This window comes from Echeneis naucrates, chromosome 16 (genome assembly GCF_900963305.1).
Source record: "Echeneis naucrates chromosome 16, fEcheNa1.1, whole genome shotgun sequence".
Taxonomy (NCBI): domain Eukaryota; kingdom Metazoa; phylum Chordata; class Actinopteri; order Carangiformes; family Echeneidae; genus Echeneis; species Echeneis naucrates.
Genome location: NC_042526.1, coordinates 24,165,702 through 24,180,413, shown reverse-complemented (window position 1 = coordinate 24,180,413; position 14,712 = coordinate 24,165,702). Strand labels below are relative to the sequence as shown.

The window sequence follows — 14,712 nt, the reverse complement described above, 5'->3', positions numbered from 1 at the left end:
CACAAGCACTATTGTCTCCTTTCTTTTTTCCAGTTTGTCACATTTAAATGTTTCAGATGATCCAGAAAATGTAAATATTAGACAAAGATAAAACAAGTAAACACAAAATGTTGTTTTTTTTAATGAAATTTAACACCCCCACAGGGACTAGCTTAGAAAAAAGACAGTCACAAAACTCAGTTTACAGTTGCTTAGGTTTACACATCTTATCCTCCCACCTTAACTCCCAATTATGTTAACAGGACAGGAAAGATAAGTCTCAAAACCACCAGTGCACTGCAATCCGTCAGTCTGTACTCCAAAGAGTTAACACATAGTTTACATACATCATATTTTCACTGTACACTCCAATCTATAAATCTACACTCTACAAGAGCTCTCATACTGAGTTTACACATGTGAATGCATTCATTGCACACTTCACACACCTTAAGCCTGTCCTGACTAAACACACTGGGAGTACACTGAGTATTGGTGGCGAGGAGGAAGCATATTGAAGAAAAAAAAAAAACATAAAGAAAACTAGTCCACCCCACGGGCAATATACAGTTCCAAAACTGAGACCGGCCCCAGGGACCGGCCTATTCTTTTTGCTCAGCAGTGGTTTCTGTCTTGGAAATCTGCGATGCAGGCCATTTTTGCCCAGTCTCTTTCTTTTCCCCCAGTGGGGATTAATAAAGGTCCTATTTAAGTGATTTCTTGATTGAGAAGAGGTGTGGCAGTGATCAGGCCTGGGTGTGGCAAGAGAAACTGAACTCAGCTCTCCAAAGATGTGATAAACCAGTTAGTTTATGTTTTCACACAGGGCCGTGTAGGTTTGGATTCTTTCCCCCTTAATAATAAAAACCTTCATTTAAAAGCATTTGTGTTGACTTGTGTTATCTTTGTTCAATATATAAATTTGTTTGATGATCTGAAACATTTAAGTGTGACAAACGTGCAAAAAAAAAGAACTCAGGAGGACAATCACTTTTTCATACCACAGTGTGTATATATACACACACACACACACACAAGAGAGACAACAAATGCCAGCAAATAATTCCTTGTATGTGCTCACATATTTGGTGAATAAAGTTCATTCTGTTAATATTTGCAAAGGAAGGGATGATCAATCAACAAACAGCTTCACATATCTCAGCATTCAGATGCATATTTGCTCTCAGTGAGCCATTTTATAGGTGTGCTGGTGCCTTGCTTTGTGATCCTCTGAATAAAAGTTTTGTCCATCACTGCTTGACATGTTGACTGTTATTTCCAAGATGTTCAATCTTAGCAACAGAACTAAACTCTTACAATCACTCCTGATTTCCATCTGACTGCAGAACACTGTTTGGTGTTCTCCATTAAATTGAAGTGTTGTCATACACCTTCAAATGTTAAGTCTTCTGATGTAATGACCATGTGAGGAAGACACAGAGGGAACATGAATCACAGCAGATCACCACTCCTCGGTGTCGTCCTTCCACCATTTCTTCCTCTTCACCATCATGGTGCTTCTCCTGCATCTCCTCATCCGAGATGCTGAATCGTCCTCCACAGCGACAATGGTAAGAATAAACACATTCATCTGAAATAACAAAATCACATTTCATTCATCATCACAGATGAAAATGCATATATTTATCTGCCACACACACACTTTATTTTGTTGGAATAGAAAGATAAATGGATAAAAGAATGTGTTTATATGTTGAACGTGTCTTTGTTATCTATGGCTTTGCTCTTTCTTGTTTCGTAATCATAGGATGGATGGATCCTATATTTACTAGTTGAGCCATATTAACAGTTTAAAGCAGTTCTCTCCAATGTATTGTGATTGAAGTTTCTCCCCCCCCCCCAGCCTGGTTCTGCCTGAGGTTTCTGCCTCTTAAAGGAAGTTTTTCCTTGCCACTGTACTACTTCTTCGAGGGATAAGTTAGGTCTCTTTAATTACTCCATAAAGAATTTGGTCTAGACCTGCTCTATATGTAAAGTGCCCCGATGTAACTTTGTTATAATTTGATGCTATATACATAAATTTGATTTATTTATTTATTTCAAATTAAACAAGATTAATAGGTCTGAGGGGAATGTAATGTCTGTTTCAGAGATATTGCTTGCCTTAAATATGAAACATAAAATACTTTAGTTCTGTTTTACACAAGCTGATAATTACTATCTAATGAGGCGTTTTGTTTATTTTTCTTGTCACTAAATCAAACAATCAGAAGCAAATCGTTGTCATCCACCTCTAAGACAGATGTAGCATCAGGATGAAGTCCTGATGGTAGAAAGCATGTTCAAGCTAGCAGAACGTCATTAATGCACAAAAACCACAAAACACACACACACACACAAAAAAAAAAAAAAAAACTTGATTGTGATTAATGGATTTAAGATGACATCAGAAGAAGAATGAAGATGAATCTCTTTATATATTGGTCCAAAAGAGAACACATTCCTATTCACTCAAATACCACGCTAAACTGTTTGTGTAATCCCATTCTGAATTTTAAATTTTGTGTTTGCACCACCATGAGTGAAAAGTAAGTTGCTTTGCCAGTTTACAACCAGACAACGTGCTACAGACTACCGTCCATATGCTCGCTCTCTGTAGTCAAAGCAACTGCTGCTCTCACAGTCGAGGGACAGAGTTGGTCTGCTGGACCTTCTATGATTAAAGCTCTGTACATGATACAAGTCATATTTTTGTTCCCTGCCACCGCCATTTAATTGTTTTTGTGCACGTGGTGTGTAGTTACCTTGGTCCCAAGTCATGTCTTCCAGATAAACTGTAGAATCGACTGGCCATTCCTGATTCAGCTCCTGTGCTGGAGAAACATTCATTCAAATTTATTATTGTAAATAAGAAATTATGCATTTGCTGTGAACACGATGTCTTCATATTTCTGTCTGTGTTCAGTCTCCATGGTGTTTCTCCAAATATGATTTTCTGCTTGAAACAATCGGAAGATCTGGGTTTTGTATTTCTAGTCATTTAGTTGAATAGACAATATTGAAGGGTCAGGGTTAACTTAACCGATTAAATCCATCAATAAATACAAAATAAATTAAGTTTGTATAGATGTTCCCCCTCTTTTTACATTTGTTTAATTCTGTGTTTAGATGTTAATTTGCTAAATTATTCTATCTCAGTATAATACCAGATTAGTTATTGTAGTGTAAGGGTTCGGGTAATTGGTTTGATTAACTGTTACTGCCTTGACTGGCACACAGGAGCTTTGCCTTTTCACTTTTGCTAGCTTCAGTGACTTCTCAGAGAATTTATTGATATTTATTGTGAAGTACTTTGCAACAAACCCAATGACTTCTAAGACAAACCTCACAGATTTTATGCCATTTTATGTTCTTGGTCTATGTTCTTGGTCTATGTTCTTGGTCTTCTGGAAAAACAAGCCCTAGTCATTATGCTGTCAAAAGACACACATCGAACAGCATCTCAGTCATCACTGGATGGAAAGCGACAAATCAATAGACCGATGGACACAGTGATGATGGAGAGATGAATAGACAGGTGAACTTGATGCCACACACTTATTTTTTTTACAGTTCACTTGAGGAAACAGTCATTAACAGGTTATAGAGTTTGACAGCAATAATGACTTTGAAAACAAGAATAATTAGTGCTAAACTTTGCTTGGGCTTTAATTGGTGTGAGGAATAATTGTTGCTAAACTCGTGATAATTTAAAATAGGATAAAGAAAACATGTCTAATTTCAGCCAGTTTTATATTTGAGAGTTTTGTTTCAATGAGAGTGACTCTGGGTCCAATCTGGAATCAGACAAATGTGCTTCTTGTTCTACCTGCTAAGATCTCCACCTCTTATGAACAAATTAATCCGTTGAATAAACTATGAAACTCTCAGGCAAGTTGTTAGGGGATATTGTTCTCACAAATAACAGTCTCACTATATATTTCAAATGTTCATTTATGCCAACCCAAATGGAAAAAATTCAGCAAAAAAATATTAGCAAATAGAAATTAAATGGTCCAACTTACTATCCTGGCACTCAGTACTGGTGAAGTTATGAAACAGGCAGTAGACACTAACAAAACTGCATCCACAGTAATTCTCTGTCATCTCTCACTATATCTGCTTCTCCTTGACCAAAAGGTGCCAAACATCACCAGATATTGTGTTTATTTATCAAAGTGAGTTGTTGTGTCTGAATGAAGATGTAAGGGATTGTAACAGAAATTATAAATAAATCAGAGAAGACATTAGAAATAACAAGTGGAACAGCTAAGAGGTATACATGCATTACCTCGGATTTCCACTGGGAGCGTAACAGCAGCGGAGCGGAGCCTCGAAAGCCAACAGTAACTGGATCCCGTGATACAGATTGTATACGGAAACAACTACAAAGAATAGTTTACTTTGCCTCTGACCCTCTGACCCTCTGCCCAAATGACCTCTGAACTGTTGCCACCGGATATGACGCAACATTGATGTGTTTGATATATGATTGGAGTATTGTGTTTTATTTTTAAAGGTGACAGAAGCTTTATGTTGAAACTGCATCTAACTTCCTGTCTGGTGTCGCCATGAAAAATTGACTTGCCACGGATTCACAGCGCTGCTGATCCGGTCCACGGCACTTCCGCTCGCGGTGGAAATTAGGCTTTAAGATAGATGTCAAGAAAACGGGTTTTTCTGGTCTCATGATCTCACAGAAAAATGATCATAATCATTCCATGGCATGAGTTATAGTGATTAAATATCTGGGTACAGAGGTATCTGCTCAAATCACAATTGGACATTTGAAAACACAAAAATGATGCTCTCAATTTTTTTGTGTGAAAAAAAGTGTGTGGCATCCATACTACTACTACCAAACAATTTAAATGGAGATCTATGCACATTATATTGGTTGTTGCCAAAAACAAAACAAAAAAATGGGAGTTACTGTTTTTCCTTCACTTGTGTTTTCATTCGTTCTTTGTTATTGTAATTTTATCTATATGTTACTACCACGTACGCTGAGGTTTAAGTAGAGCCACTATAGTTTCATTGTACTCTCCCCACTGTAGCATGACAATAAGGTGTGCTCTATATTTTATATCTGGTGAGCGGTCTGACAGTTTGTCTAACCAAATTGTGATTGGATGGTCACAGAATTTGTGACCTTAGTCAACCTAAATACAAGTTAATGCCAGCAGCTACTCTGATCAACTGTTTATACCAACATTTTCACTCAATCAGTGCAGCTACAGAAATTCAAACAGACATTCAGTTACTGTGCCAAATGAAAGATTGGGGATATTCATAAGAGGGGGTGTCACAACTACAGATGACATTTGGTGCCAAAAACCATTAAAATTCTCAAAGCAATCCATAATGTGTTGATATATATGCATAAACAAATGTGGCAGTTCTCTCAACGTTTGATGTCTGAAAAGAACACCTGTGATGTTATTATGCTGCTATTGTAAGAACTGAACGAATGAGATATTGTACCTACTACATCAACAGTACTTTCCAGGCACAGGTATTATCAAGTTTCTGCTCTTCATTTGTTTGTTTCTGTCCCATTTTGTGCTTTAACAGTTTTTTAAACACAGCTGAATTTACAGAAGAACTGACCCCATGCATCTGTTTTACTTGATGTGTTGTCAGACAAAGGAATGAGGAGGACATCACCCGAGAAAAATCAAACATTCCCATTTGCAGCGCTAAGAAACACTTGCAGTTAAAGCAATAAATTATTATTCCAGAAAGTAAAATGTGATGTCTCACCCCTTATCTGCAAATCATACTGTCTTCTGCTGTTCTGGTCACTGAGGATTTTCCAGGCTGCATCAACTTCCAGAAATTTCTTCAGACAAGACGCTTTTTCAGTAGAGCACTCAGAACTACGGTCCGGGTGGTACTGTGGTGCATTCAGGACACACACAAACACACAAATTAGTTGATTTATTGCCCAGCCATAGTTTCAGCTGATGACACACACCATTTCAATATGTAAAATAACACATGTAACACATAGTAATCCTAAAATCACATGAAATCAGACACAAGGAACACATTAACAACATCCCATATTAAAAGAGGGTAAACTGAACTTGTCCAGACCAACTGCCCAAACTTCAGACAGGGACTGTTTCATGCATGAATTTGAAAATCTCCCCCCCCCTTTTTTTTTGTGTGTGTTTTGTTGTGTGTTTTGTTACTCTCGAGGCATGAAAATCTTTTTTTCATTTTTTACAAATTTTTTTCAATGAGTTGGTGACATGTCCACTAAGCTGGACAATATACTTTATACTTTTAGCTGATGAAACATCTTTTAATCAAAACAATTAATAAAATAAGTTGAAGTGAATACTATGAAATACTTCATGTTCATAATGTTGTTTAACTAATGCGTTCACATAGTAAGATACTTTTAAATGCATTGCAAAAACATTGCACCTCATGACTTCAAAAATAACTTCTCTATTAGTCAGTTGGACCGTCAAGTAATGTCTGAGTCCAGTGCCAGTGCCAAAAGAAAAGTGATTATTTTGCTGGATGTCATCACATGACTACTGACTGCATCTGCAGTCATTCCCCATCCACTGACACCACAACCAGCCACACCCTGATACAATTCAAATCTGTGCATGTATCCAGAGCTCGCTGCTCCAACCTACATTTTCACACCCCAGGGTTTGGGCTTCTTTGGGATGTACTGTGTGAAAGACAGGTGCCCCTTGAATGGAATGATCTGCTCATCAACTGATAGATATTCTGTCTTCTTCATAGGCCTTTCTATCACACTCTGCACCTGCCCTCTACAAAACTTGCAAAATATTGGTACACTCTAATAAAAATATAATTTACATTCTAATAACACAAATTAATCCGCCAAAATTACTGCAAATTAAGTATTTACATAAACATAAACAGTATTACATAAACTGTATTTACATAAACAGTAATAGTATGAATTGCAGTTAAACTATAGCCAGCAATGCATGAGGTCCAATTTAGTGGACACGTGATTAATTGCAATTTCCTCCCATCCCAAAATCAATACTTCAACAGAAAAATATTTCAACAATTAATTAATTAATTAATCCTTCTTACTCCTCCTCCTATTTGGAATAGAAGGAATGGACTGATATTCCTTCCTTAAGCTGCACTGCTGGCTTTCCATCAGCCATCTTAGTTTTGAGGACTCTTTTTTGTGCTCACAACAGCTGACCAATGGGTTGCAGCATATGAAATGACACACTAGGGTCCACTGTGTAGTTCTGTTAACACGCATCTATCTTCAGACACTATGTAGCAGTAGTTGTGTGTTATTTCAGGTTGACAAAACGGAAATGTATTTACCTGTAAGGCCAGCTGCTGGTATCTGTGTCTGAGCTGCTGGACTGAGTCTGAGGGGTTGGCTCCCAGCACAGCATACAGGTCTTCCTTTTCTGCTTCACACATCCCTACTCATAATACAACATAATACTGATATTAGTTAGTTACATCAACAACAGAAAGTTCTGGTCAAATCAGTAGCTGTTCTGTATGTTCAGTAATCAGCTCAAAGGCAATTGAATACACAATCCTATTCATTCATGATCAGAACTGAAAATTAAATAAAACATTAAGTCATTTACACATCTTGAATCACATGGTCAATGTGTCAGGTGGACAGAGCATTTGCTGCTGCTCTTAGACAAACACTATAATCAGCATAATGATAGTCTTCTCTTCACCGATATTATTTAAAATTCTAAAAGAATGTAATTTGATTTTACGCTGCTGAAAAAGAAACAGATAACTAACATTTTAAAACACACACTCATTCTGAATGTTCATCAGTATTACAATGATAGAAAAAAAATGACAACTACACTATATTCTGCATTTAATAACATGTATTCTTAAATATCCTTGTTTTGAATTAAATATTTCATTTTTTTGTTTGGTTTTGGCATTTAGGCATTAAGCATTGTATTTAGTATTGTGATGGGTATGGGCTAAAAAAAGAACTAGTAATATGAAAAACTCAAAGGGTGGAGATAAGTGATACCGGGTTTAAGTGACTACAGTGTGAAGATGGCTTATTAAACTTTTTATTAATACAGGAACCGAACAAATACACACAAAGATCGTTTTTCTGAAAACCTAGGCTGAAGTTTGGACTTACTTCTGCTCTGGGTTTTTAACAAAAGTGATTCTTCTCCGAGACCAAGATGTGTGCAGAAATCAGGAGCTTCACTCCGTGCTCAGCCACAAACCTTCGGCACAGCTGCCATACACATGACAGAGTAACTCTGCCAAGACAGATCACAGAACCTGCTTTCGACGTAGGACGCAGTGAACACACAGATCCACACTGTGCTGTCCGTAAATCACTGAACAGATTAACGCTGCCAGCCGCAGCACGACGTGGTGTGCAGCGATAGCATAGTTCCCCATGAAGACAAGGTCTGTGTGACCCGCCAGAGTTCAGTTCCCCCTTTTTTAACGACAATGACCACAAAGTTGTTTGTCTGTAAGCATTAAAATTAAATTTTAACACACAAGTCAATTGCTCGATTACACGAGACTTATTCATGAGGGCGAGAATACAACAGAAATCGGACTTTTGATTTCATTTCAGTCCATCCATCCATCTTCTCCCGCTTTTCCGTTTCCGGGTCGCGGGGCTGATGGAGCCAATCCCAGCCAACGTTCCGGGCAAAGGGGCGGAGTCACCCTGGGCCGGTAGACAGTCCCATAGTCAGCCGCAATGAGCGAGTTTTACCGCTGCTGCTATACGTCAGCGTCGGCGCCATATTGGAAGAGGCAAGGCTAATACAATAGAAGTAAATGGAATCGATTTCATGAAGCGCCTTTTTTCAAAGAAATTTACGTTTTTGCCTCTCATTTCATTATTCACACATACACTGCTACACTTGACAAACAGTGAGAGACCAAAAACAATGTATTTAATCTTCTCAGATGACTAAAAGAAGAACTTTATTGATCTCTCTCTCTCACACACACACACAGGCTATATATTGGAATAGGAATCGAGCGTGGCATATAAATAAAGACACACATCATCTCACTTTCATTCATTTATTTACATGTTGTTGCCATTTTCAGACAGCAAAATACCATATATTTGTGAATTACAAAATGTTTTCCAGGTAACAAAACTACATATGCCTATTTTAGCCATTTTTCAGTCAACAAATGATAGTCATTTTTCACACATAATATACAGGCTATGTACAACAAACACACACACATACACATACACATACACATAATACATAATTATTTCCTTCACACTCAGAAAAGAAAATAAAACAAAATATTAGGGCATTCATTTATCTAATCCTTATTGCCTATAGTTATATACACACCCTTTGGAGGTGAACTGGGGAACTGAAGACAGAGGGCTAACCACTACGCTGTGCTGCCCTTCAGTCCGCTTTGATTAATAATCTACAGAAAAGGGTAGAGGCCTCGTGAAAATTTTATTTAATTTCTGCCTTTAATCTCCAAGTCGTGACTATGATATCAGAATGGTGAAATAGGCGTCAAAATAAAAATTTTAACATGTGGTCCAAATCCTCCTCCAAGAATTCTGACTTTTTCTTCTTAGAATTCTGAGATTAAAGTCAGATTTCACATGGCTCCAATCCGTAATTGACAGTCAATTGGGGTGACATTGACAATGAACTATTTTAGACGGTAACAACAACAAGAATAAAATCTCATAAAAAAGCTATCCAGTGTACATGTTGCCAAAATGTTCATATGTAGCTGAGGAGCAGTCCAGCTGCAGAACTATCTCAGTTGTCATAGTCAAATAAAGGATGATATGAACCAACCGTCATAATCTGGTGTTTCTTCTGAGGCCCTGTAGAAAGCAAAATCAACTCCAGGTCATGTTGGTGTACAACTAATACAACAGTACAACTTCACTCCCTCTTATGTATGGTTTGAATATGGAATAAATATGCAAGTTCAGAATTAAATGACAAAATGGATTTTCCCTTTTCTACATACAGTAAACTCTTTGACAAAACACTATTATCAAATTTAAACATCTCCCTAACCAATATGTTTGGTTGTGTTCTGTCACTCCGCAGGCAAAGGAGATTTAACTAATGACCTATTGGAGTTGGGAAATGAAATCTATAGCAATATGACAAAAAATGGAAAACATATAAATATATTGTAAGACAGGGCTTTCATACAAGCGTTTCTCTGTATGAACGTTGTGATCATAGTGTTGAATTCAACTGATTCCAAACCTGAGAAATAACTACCAGAAAAGAGCAGCACTGGACCACATACTGGGAAATCTGTCCTGACAATACAGATCAGGAGTGATCTGTTAATTGATATGGGAACAGAAGAGAAGAGGTGACATGATGACACCTTTATGATCTGGTTTCCTGTCTGTCACTCACTTATGGGTCTTTAACAAGATCACAGAGAGAATAAAGAGGCGAGAAAAGACACAGGGTAGCTGACACTGCTCTACAGCTGATAATTTCCTCATTTTGGGTGAATTAAGGATCAATTAGTCACGTAACAAAATATTCACTGTCACATTTACCATGTTTTTAAATACACTGGTTTTTAAAGTCTGATGGAGTCAACACAACTACCCAGAATTTTACCCTGTCTTTGTGAATCCTTTTACCGACACTTTGTCAGAAGGGTTGCTCTTACTCTGAGCTCTTTCAGAAGATTTAGCTTGTATAGATTAGTACTAAAATGTGATAAAGAGTGAAGAGTGACCAAAGATTTGCCCAGTCTCTATCAGCTGCATGTGAAGATATTTTAGAGCTATATACTGTCAAAACAATGAGTAGCTGGTATGCTGCAAATTCTAGACTAAAGTTCAGCAGCAACACATAAAACATACGTAAACACAAATCGTCCAATGTGTTAACTGATGCATACAAGGACAATAACACAAAATATACCCGTTAAAACCCTTGAAATGCATTGATATTGTTTTGCTCTTAAATATCATTAAAAAATTTATTCCCAAATTTTGCTATTACATAGCCAACATTAGTTTTATGCATGCATTTAAAAGCCTTGGCCTTTCAATTTTAGTTATTGTCACATTTATGTGACAAGACATTCAAATTAATTCTCTGAATAACTACTTATTCAGGTCAGACTGGATACTACAGGGAATCATCATTGGACAATGGCAGAAGGATAGGCCATGGTTTCTAGAAAGTATATTAAGTTGAGCAGAACAAATTCAGTCATAGAAAATCAATAGCTAATATCCTAACTCACTTTAAGAAATGTGAGTTAAGGGGAACTTTGGAAAGACAAGATGTGAGAGAAAAAGAAAACATTTAGATAACATTTCTGCGCTTGAAAAGAAAATGTATACTACTTGGTACAATGTTAGTTATGACGTTGAGCCACTGAAGGCAGGAAGGACCTGTGATTGCGTTCCTTCACACACTTCAGGTGGAACAGTCTCTCACTGAAGGAGCGCCCCAGTGTTGTCAGTATGCCCTGCAGGGGATGAGTGTGGTTTGACAACATTAATGAGAGCTCTCATCCTCCTCTCACCCACCTTCAGTGAGTCAAGACAGAGCCCCAGAACAGAGCTGGTCTCCATGATCAGTTTGTCAAGTCTGTTCGTGTCTGCCGCTGAGACGCTACCCCAACAAACAGCTCATTAGAAGATAGCCCCTACAGTATTGTAGAAGGTCTTCAGGAGTGCTCCCTTCACGCCAAAAGAAGCCAGCTTCCTGAGCAGACAGCGTCTGCTCCGTCTTTTTCTGTAAATTACAGATAAGTGGTTTAACCAGTATGGTTTGTTATTGAAGTAATTATGCAGGGACGTATAAGATGTCAAAATGTCAATGTTCATTTCCTGCTCGCTGGAAAAGGTGGTTCCGCAGGCGCCAGTCCACTAAGGTGCTTGAAGAAGTACTTGATGAAAATTCCTTAATTCATTCATCTTCTCCCACTTACCTTCCTCATGGTCGTGGGCTGCTGGAGCCAATCCAACCTTGCAATGGGTGAGGGCAGGGTACACACTGGACAGGTCACAAGTCTATCGCAATATTGTGAAGATCACAAAGATCCTGTCTTTAGAGGATGCAGAAAAACTAGTGCGTGCATCTACCTCTACACAAAGCTACTGTAATTCACTGTTACCGGGATAACCAAACAAATCTCTAAAAACCCTTCAGTTGATTCTGAATGCTTCTGCTCGCATATTAACAGGAACTAGAAAAACAGATCACATTTCTCCTGTGCTAGTGTTTTTTAATTGGCTCCCAGGGAAAGTCATAATTGAATTTAAAATCCTTCCATTGCATACAAAGCTCCTTCATATCTCAGAGAGCTCACAGCTCCTTTTTATTCCAGTAGGTCACTCCGTTCTCTGGATGGAGGTTTACTTGTGGTTCCTAGAGTCTCCAAGAGTAAATCGGGAGGCAGAATTTTCAGCTATCAGGCTCCTCTTCGATGGAACCAACTCCTCTGTCGCAGCTTTCAAGATTAGGCTGAAAACCTTCCTTTATGGCAAAGCTTCCAGTTAAAAATGTAAGGTTTAATTAGATCTTTTTTAGTTATGCTGCCAAAGGCCTAAACAGTTGGAGGATGCACTGAGCACCTCTTTCTTGCCCTCTCTCTCTCATGTCACTACTTTTTTCTTCCTGTAGTCTGTGTTTTGTCTTCCTGTCCCCTGTCAAGACTCATGTGGGTTAAGACCACATGTTTAAAGTTGTACACATTGTGTCCTCCTCTGTGTGCTGATTACAGCAGCCCTGCCCCATTTGTTTGTGCCTGTGTCTCCTTGTCTCCCCTCCCCTTGTGTATTCAGGCCTTGTGATCAGTGTGTGTCTCTGCCAGTTCATTTCCCTCCAGTCTGAGTTCCTGTCTTTTTCCTTGTGAGTTTCTGTCCAAGTGGTTTCTTTTTGATCATGTTCTGGTTTTTGACTTGCCTCAGTCTTTGGCCATCTGGTACCTTAGCCTTTATCCACTGCCTCCCTGGTGAATTGGCCCTGCCTTGCCTGACTCTGTTTTTGTATTGTGTAAATAAATATTTGGATTTTTTGGAACCCCGCACTGATTCGAGTCATGCACTTGAGCCCTTGGTCTCTGAGTTGTGTCATGTGCTCAATACCAGCTGCTGCATGAGTTACATTTAGTTATCATTACACATTATTACTCATTCTCCATTGTTATCTTTTGCTAAAAACCATATTTCCCTCACTCTTAGAATTTACTAGTGCATATTTAGTGTTACCAGGTTGCAATTGCTTATATTTTCTATGGCATCTTTTCTCCTCCTACTTCTACCCCCACCAACCCAACCAGTCAAGGCAGATGGCTGCCCCCCCCTGAGCCTGGTTCTGCCTCTTAAAGGAAGTTTTTCTTTGCCACTGTTGCCAAGTGCTTGCTCTTGGAGGGTTATGTTGGGTCTCTTTAACAACTCCATAAAGAATTTGCTCTAGACCTGCTAAACTGCCTTGATGTAACTTTATGATTTGGTGCTATATAAATAAATTAGATTTGATTGGATCACAAGTCTAACAAACATAAATGACCAACTATTCACACTCACACTCAGACCTATGGATTTGGTCACCTGTCTTTGAACGGTGGGAGGAAACTTGAGAACCCGCAGGAAACCCATGCAAGCATGGAAAAAACATGCAAACCCCACAATGAAAGGCCCCATGCCCATCTTATTGATGAAAATGACATAGCACTACATATCATTAAGTAAAACAATTTTTGGTCTAGTACAACAGATATGAGTAGAGCCTACTCACACGACCTGAATATTTAATTTTTCAATTGAATAGTTGAATAGTAAAATGTTTTGTATCAACAAAAATACTAAAAAAAAAAAAAAACCCTCGAAGAACTATGAGTCCAAAAGGACTCCTACGCCAGGGCACAACAAGCCTTGTCAAACTTGTGTTGTAGGTGTGTTGCAGATTTGTATTTGTGTATGTGTACTGGCTAGCTCCATCAGATGTAGAGCAGCTGTTCATTAGAAATGTGTGAGCAGCAGAAACAACACAGATGAGAATAACAGCAATCTCTGGCTCATTAAAGACAGAAAAGAACAACCGGGCAGAGACGACTCACAGACACACCCACACACTCAGAGGCCCGTCTACCTGCTTGTGATCGTACAACTGTTGTTAATTACAAAAGACAACAAAAATATGATAAACAAGTGGAATAATACAACCAGTTACAACTTGTCAGTCAGACAGAATAACTGACCCACACATCAGATTGTTTTTCTGCAGCCCGACACCATACAGACAGACTGAAGAGTGGACATGCACAAAAAACTGACAACAGCTGTTCATTAGAAAGGTGCTATCTAAACTAATAATCACTGAGAAAACAACTACATAAATAACTCTTGTATTAACTGAATCAACTGTTTTTGTCTCTAAAGGTCTCTAAGCACACACTTAATGCCTACATCCAAAATAGTTAAATAAAAAGAATTTATTGCACCTTCATGTGAAAGTTTTGTGTGAAATTAAAAAACTCAGAAGCAGCCAGTCTTAACAGGTTTGCCTCAGGTAGTTAGTTACCTGTGAAAAATGTAGGGTTTCATTGTTGTGATGTTCGACCAGTAAGTCAACTATTTCCATTAATGGGTATTTTTGCTCTATTTCTGGTTTCATCTTTGAGAAATTTAAAATGTTAGTTTCACTTTTAGACCTATAGGTCCCAGGAGCTTTGCTTTGTACAGATGCAGAGATGAATCAG

At 38.2% G+C, this 14,712-nt stretch overlaps 1 protein-coding gene across 1 annotated transcript; it reads right to left on the bottom strand.

Moving 5' to 3' along the window:
• Positions 1-539: 539 nt before the first annotated feature.
• Positions 540-8,601, bottom strand: dnajc24 (DnaJ (Hsp40) homolog, subfamily C, member 24). The gene is made up of 5 exons (XM_029523539.1): positions 8,132-8,601; positions 7,321-7,424; positions 5,743-5,875; positions 2,745-2,813; positions 540-1,570 (listed from the first exon to the last, which is right to left on the bottom strand). The coding sequence occupies exons 2-5, from the start codon at positions 7,420-7,422 to the stop codon at positions 1,380-1,382; spliced, it is 495 nt and encodes a 164-aa protein (XP_029379399.1). The 5' UTR covers positions 7,423-7,424; positions 8,132-8,601; the 3' UTR covers positions 540-1,379.
• Positions 8,602-14,712: the final 6,111 nt, after the last annotated feature.

What these genes read in the sequence shown, in the direction of transcription:
- dnajc24 (XM_029523539.1), bottom strand. Translation starts at nt 7,422, where the DNA reads ATGTGTGAAGCAGAAAAGGAAGACCTGTATGCTGTGCTGGGAGCCAAC. An exon ending in GTATGATTTGCAGATAAGGG is followed by an intron (nt 2,814 to 5,742) that starts GTGAGACATCAC and finishes ATGTTTCTCCAG; the next exon opens with CACAGGAGCTGAATCAGGAA. An exon ending in AGACATGACTTGGGACCAAG is followed by an intron (nt 1,571 to 2,744) that starts GTAACTACACAC and finishes TTGTTATTTCAG; the next exon opens with ATGAATGTGTTTATTCTTAC.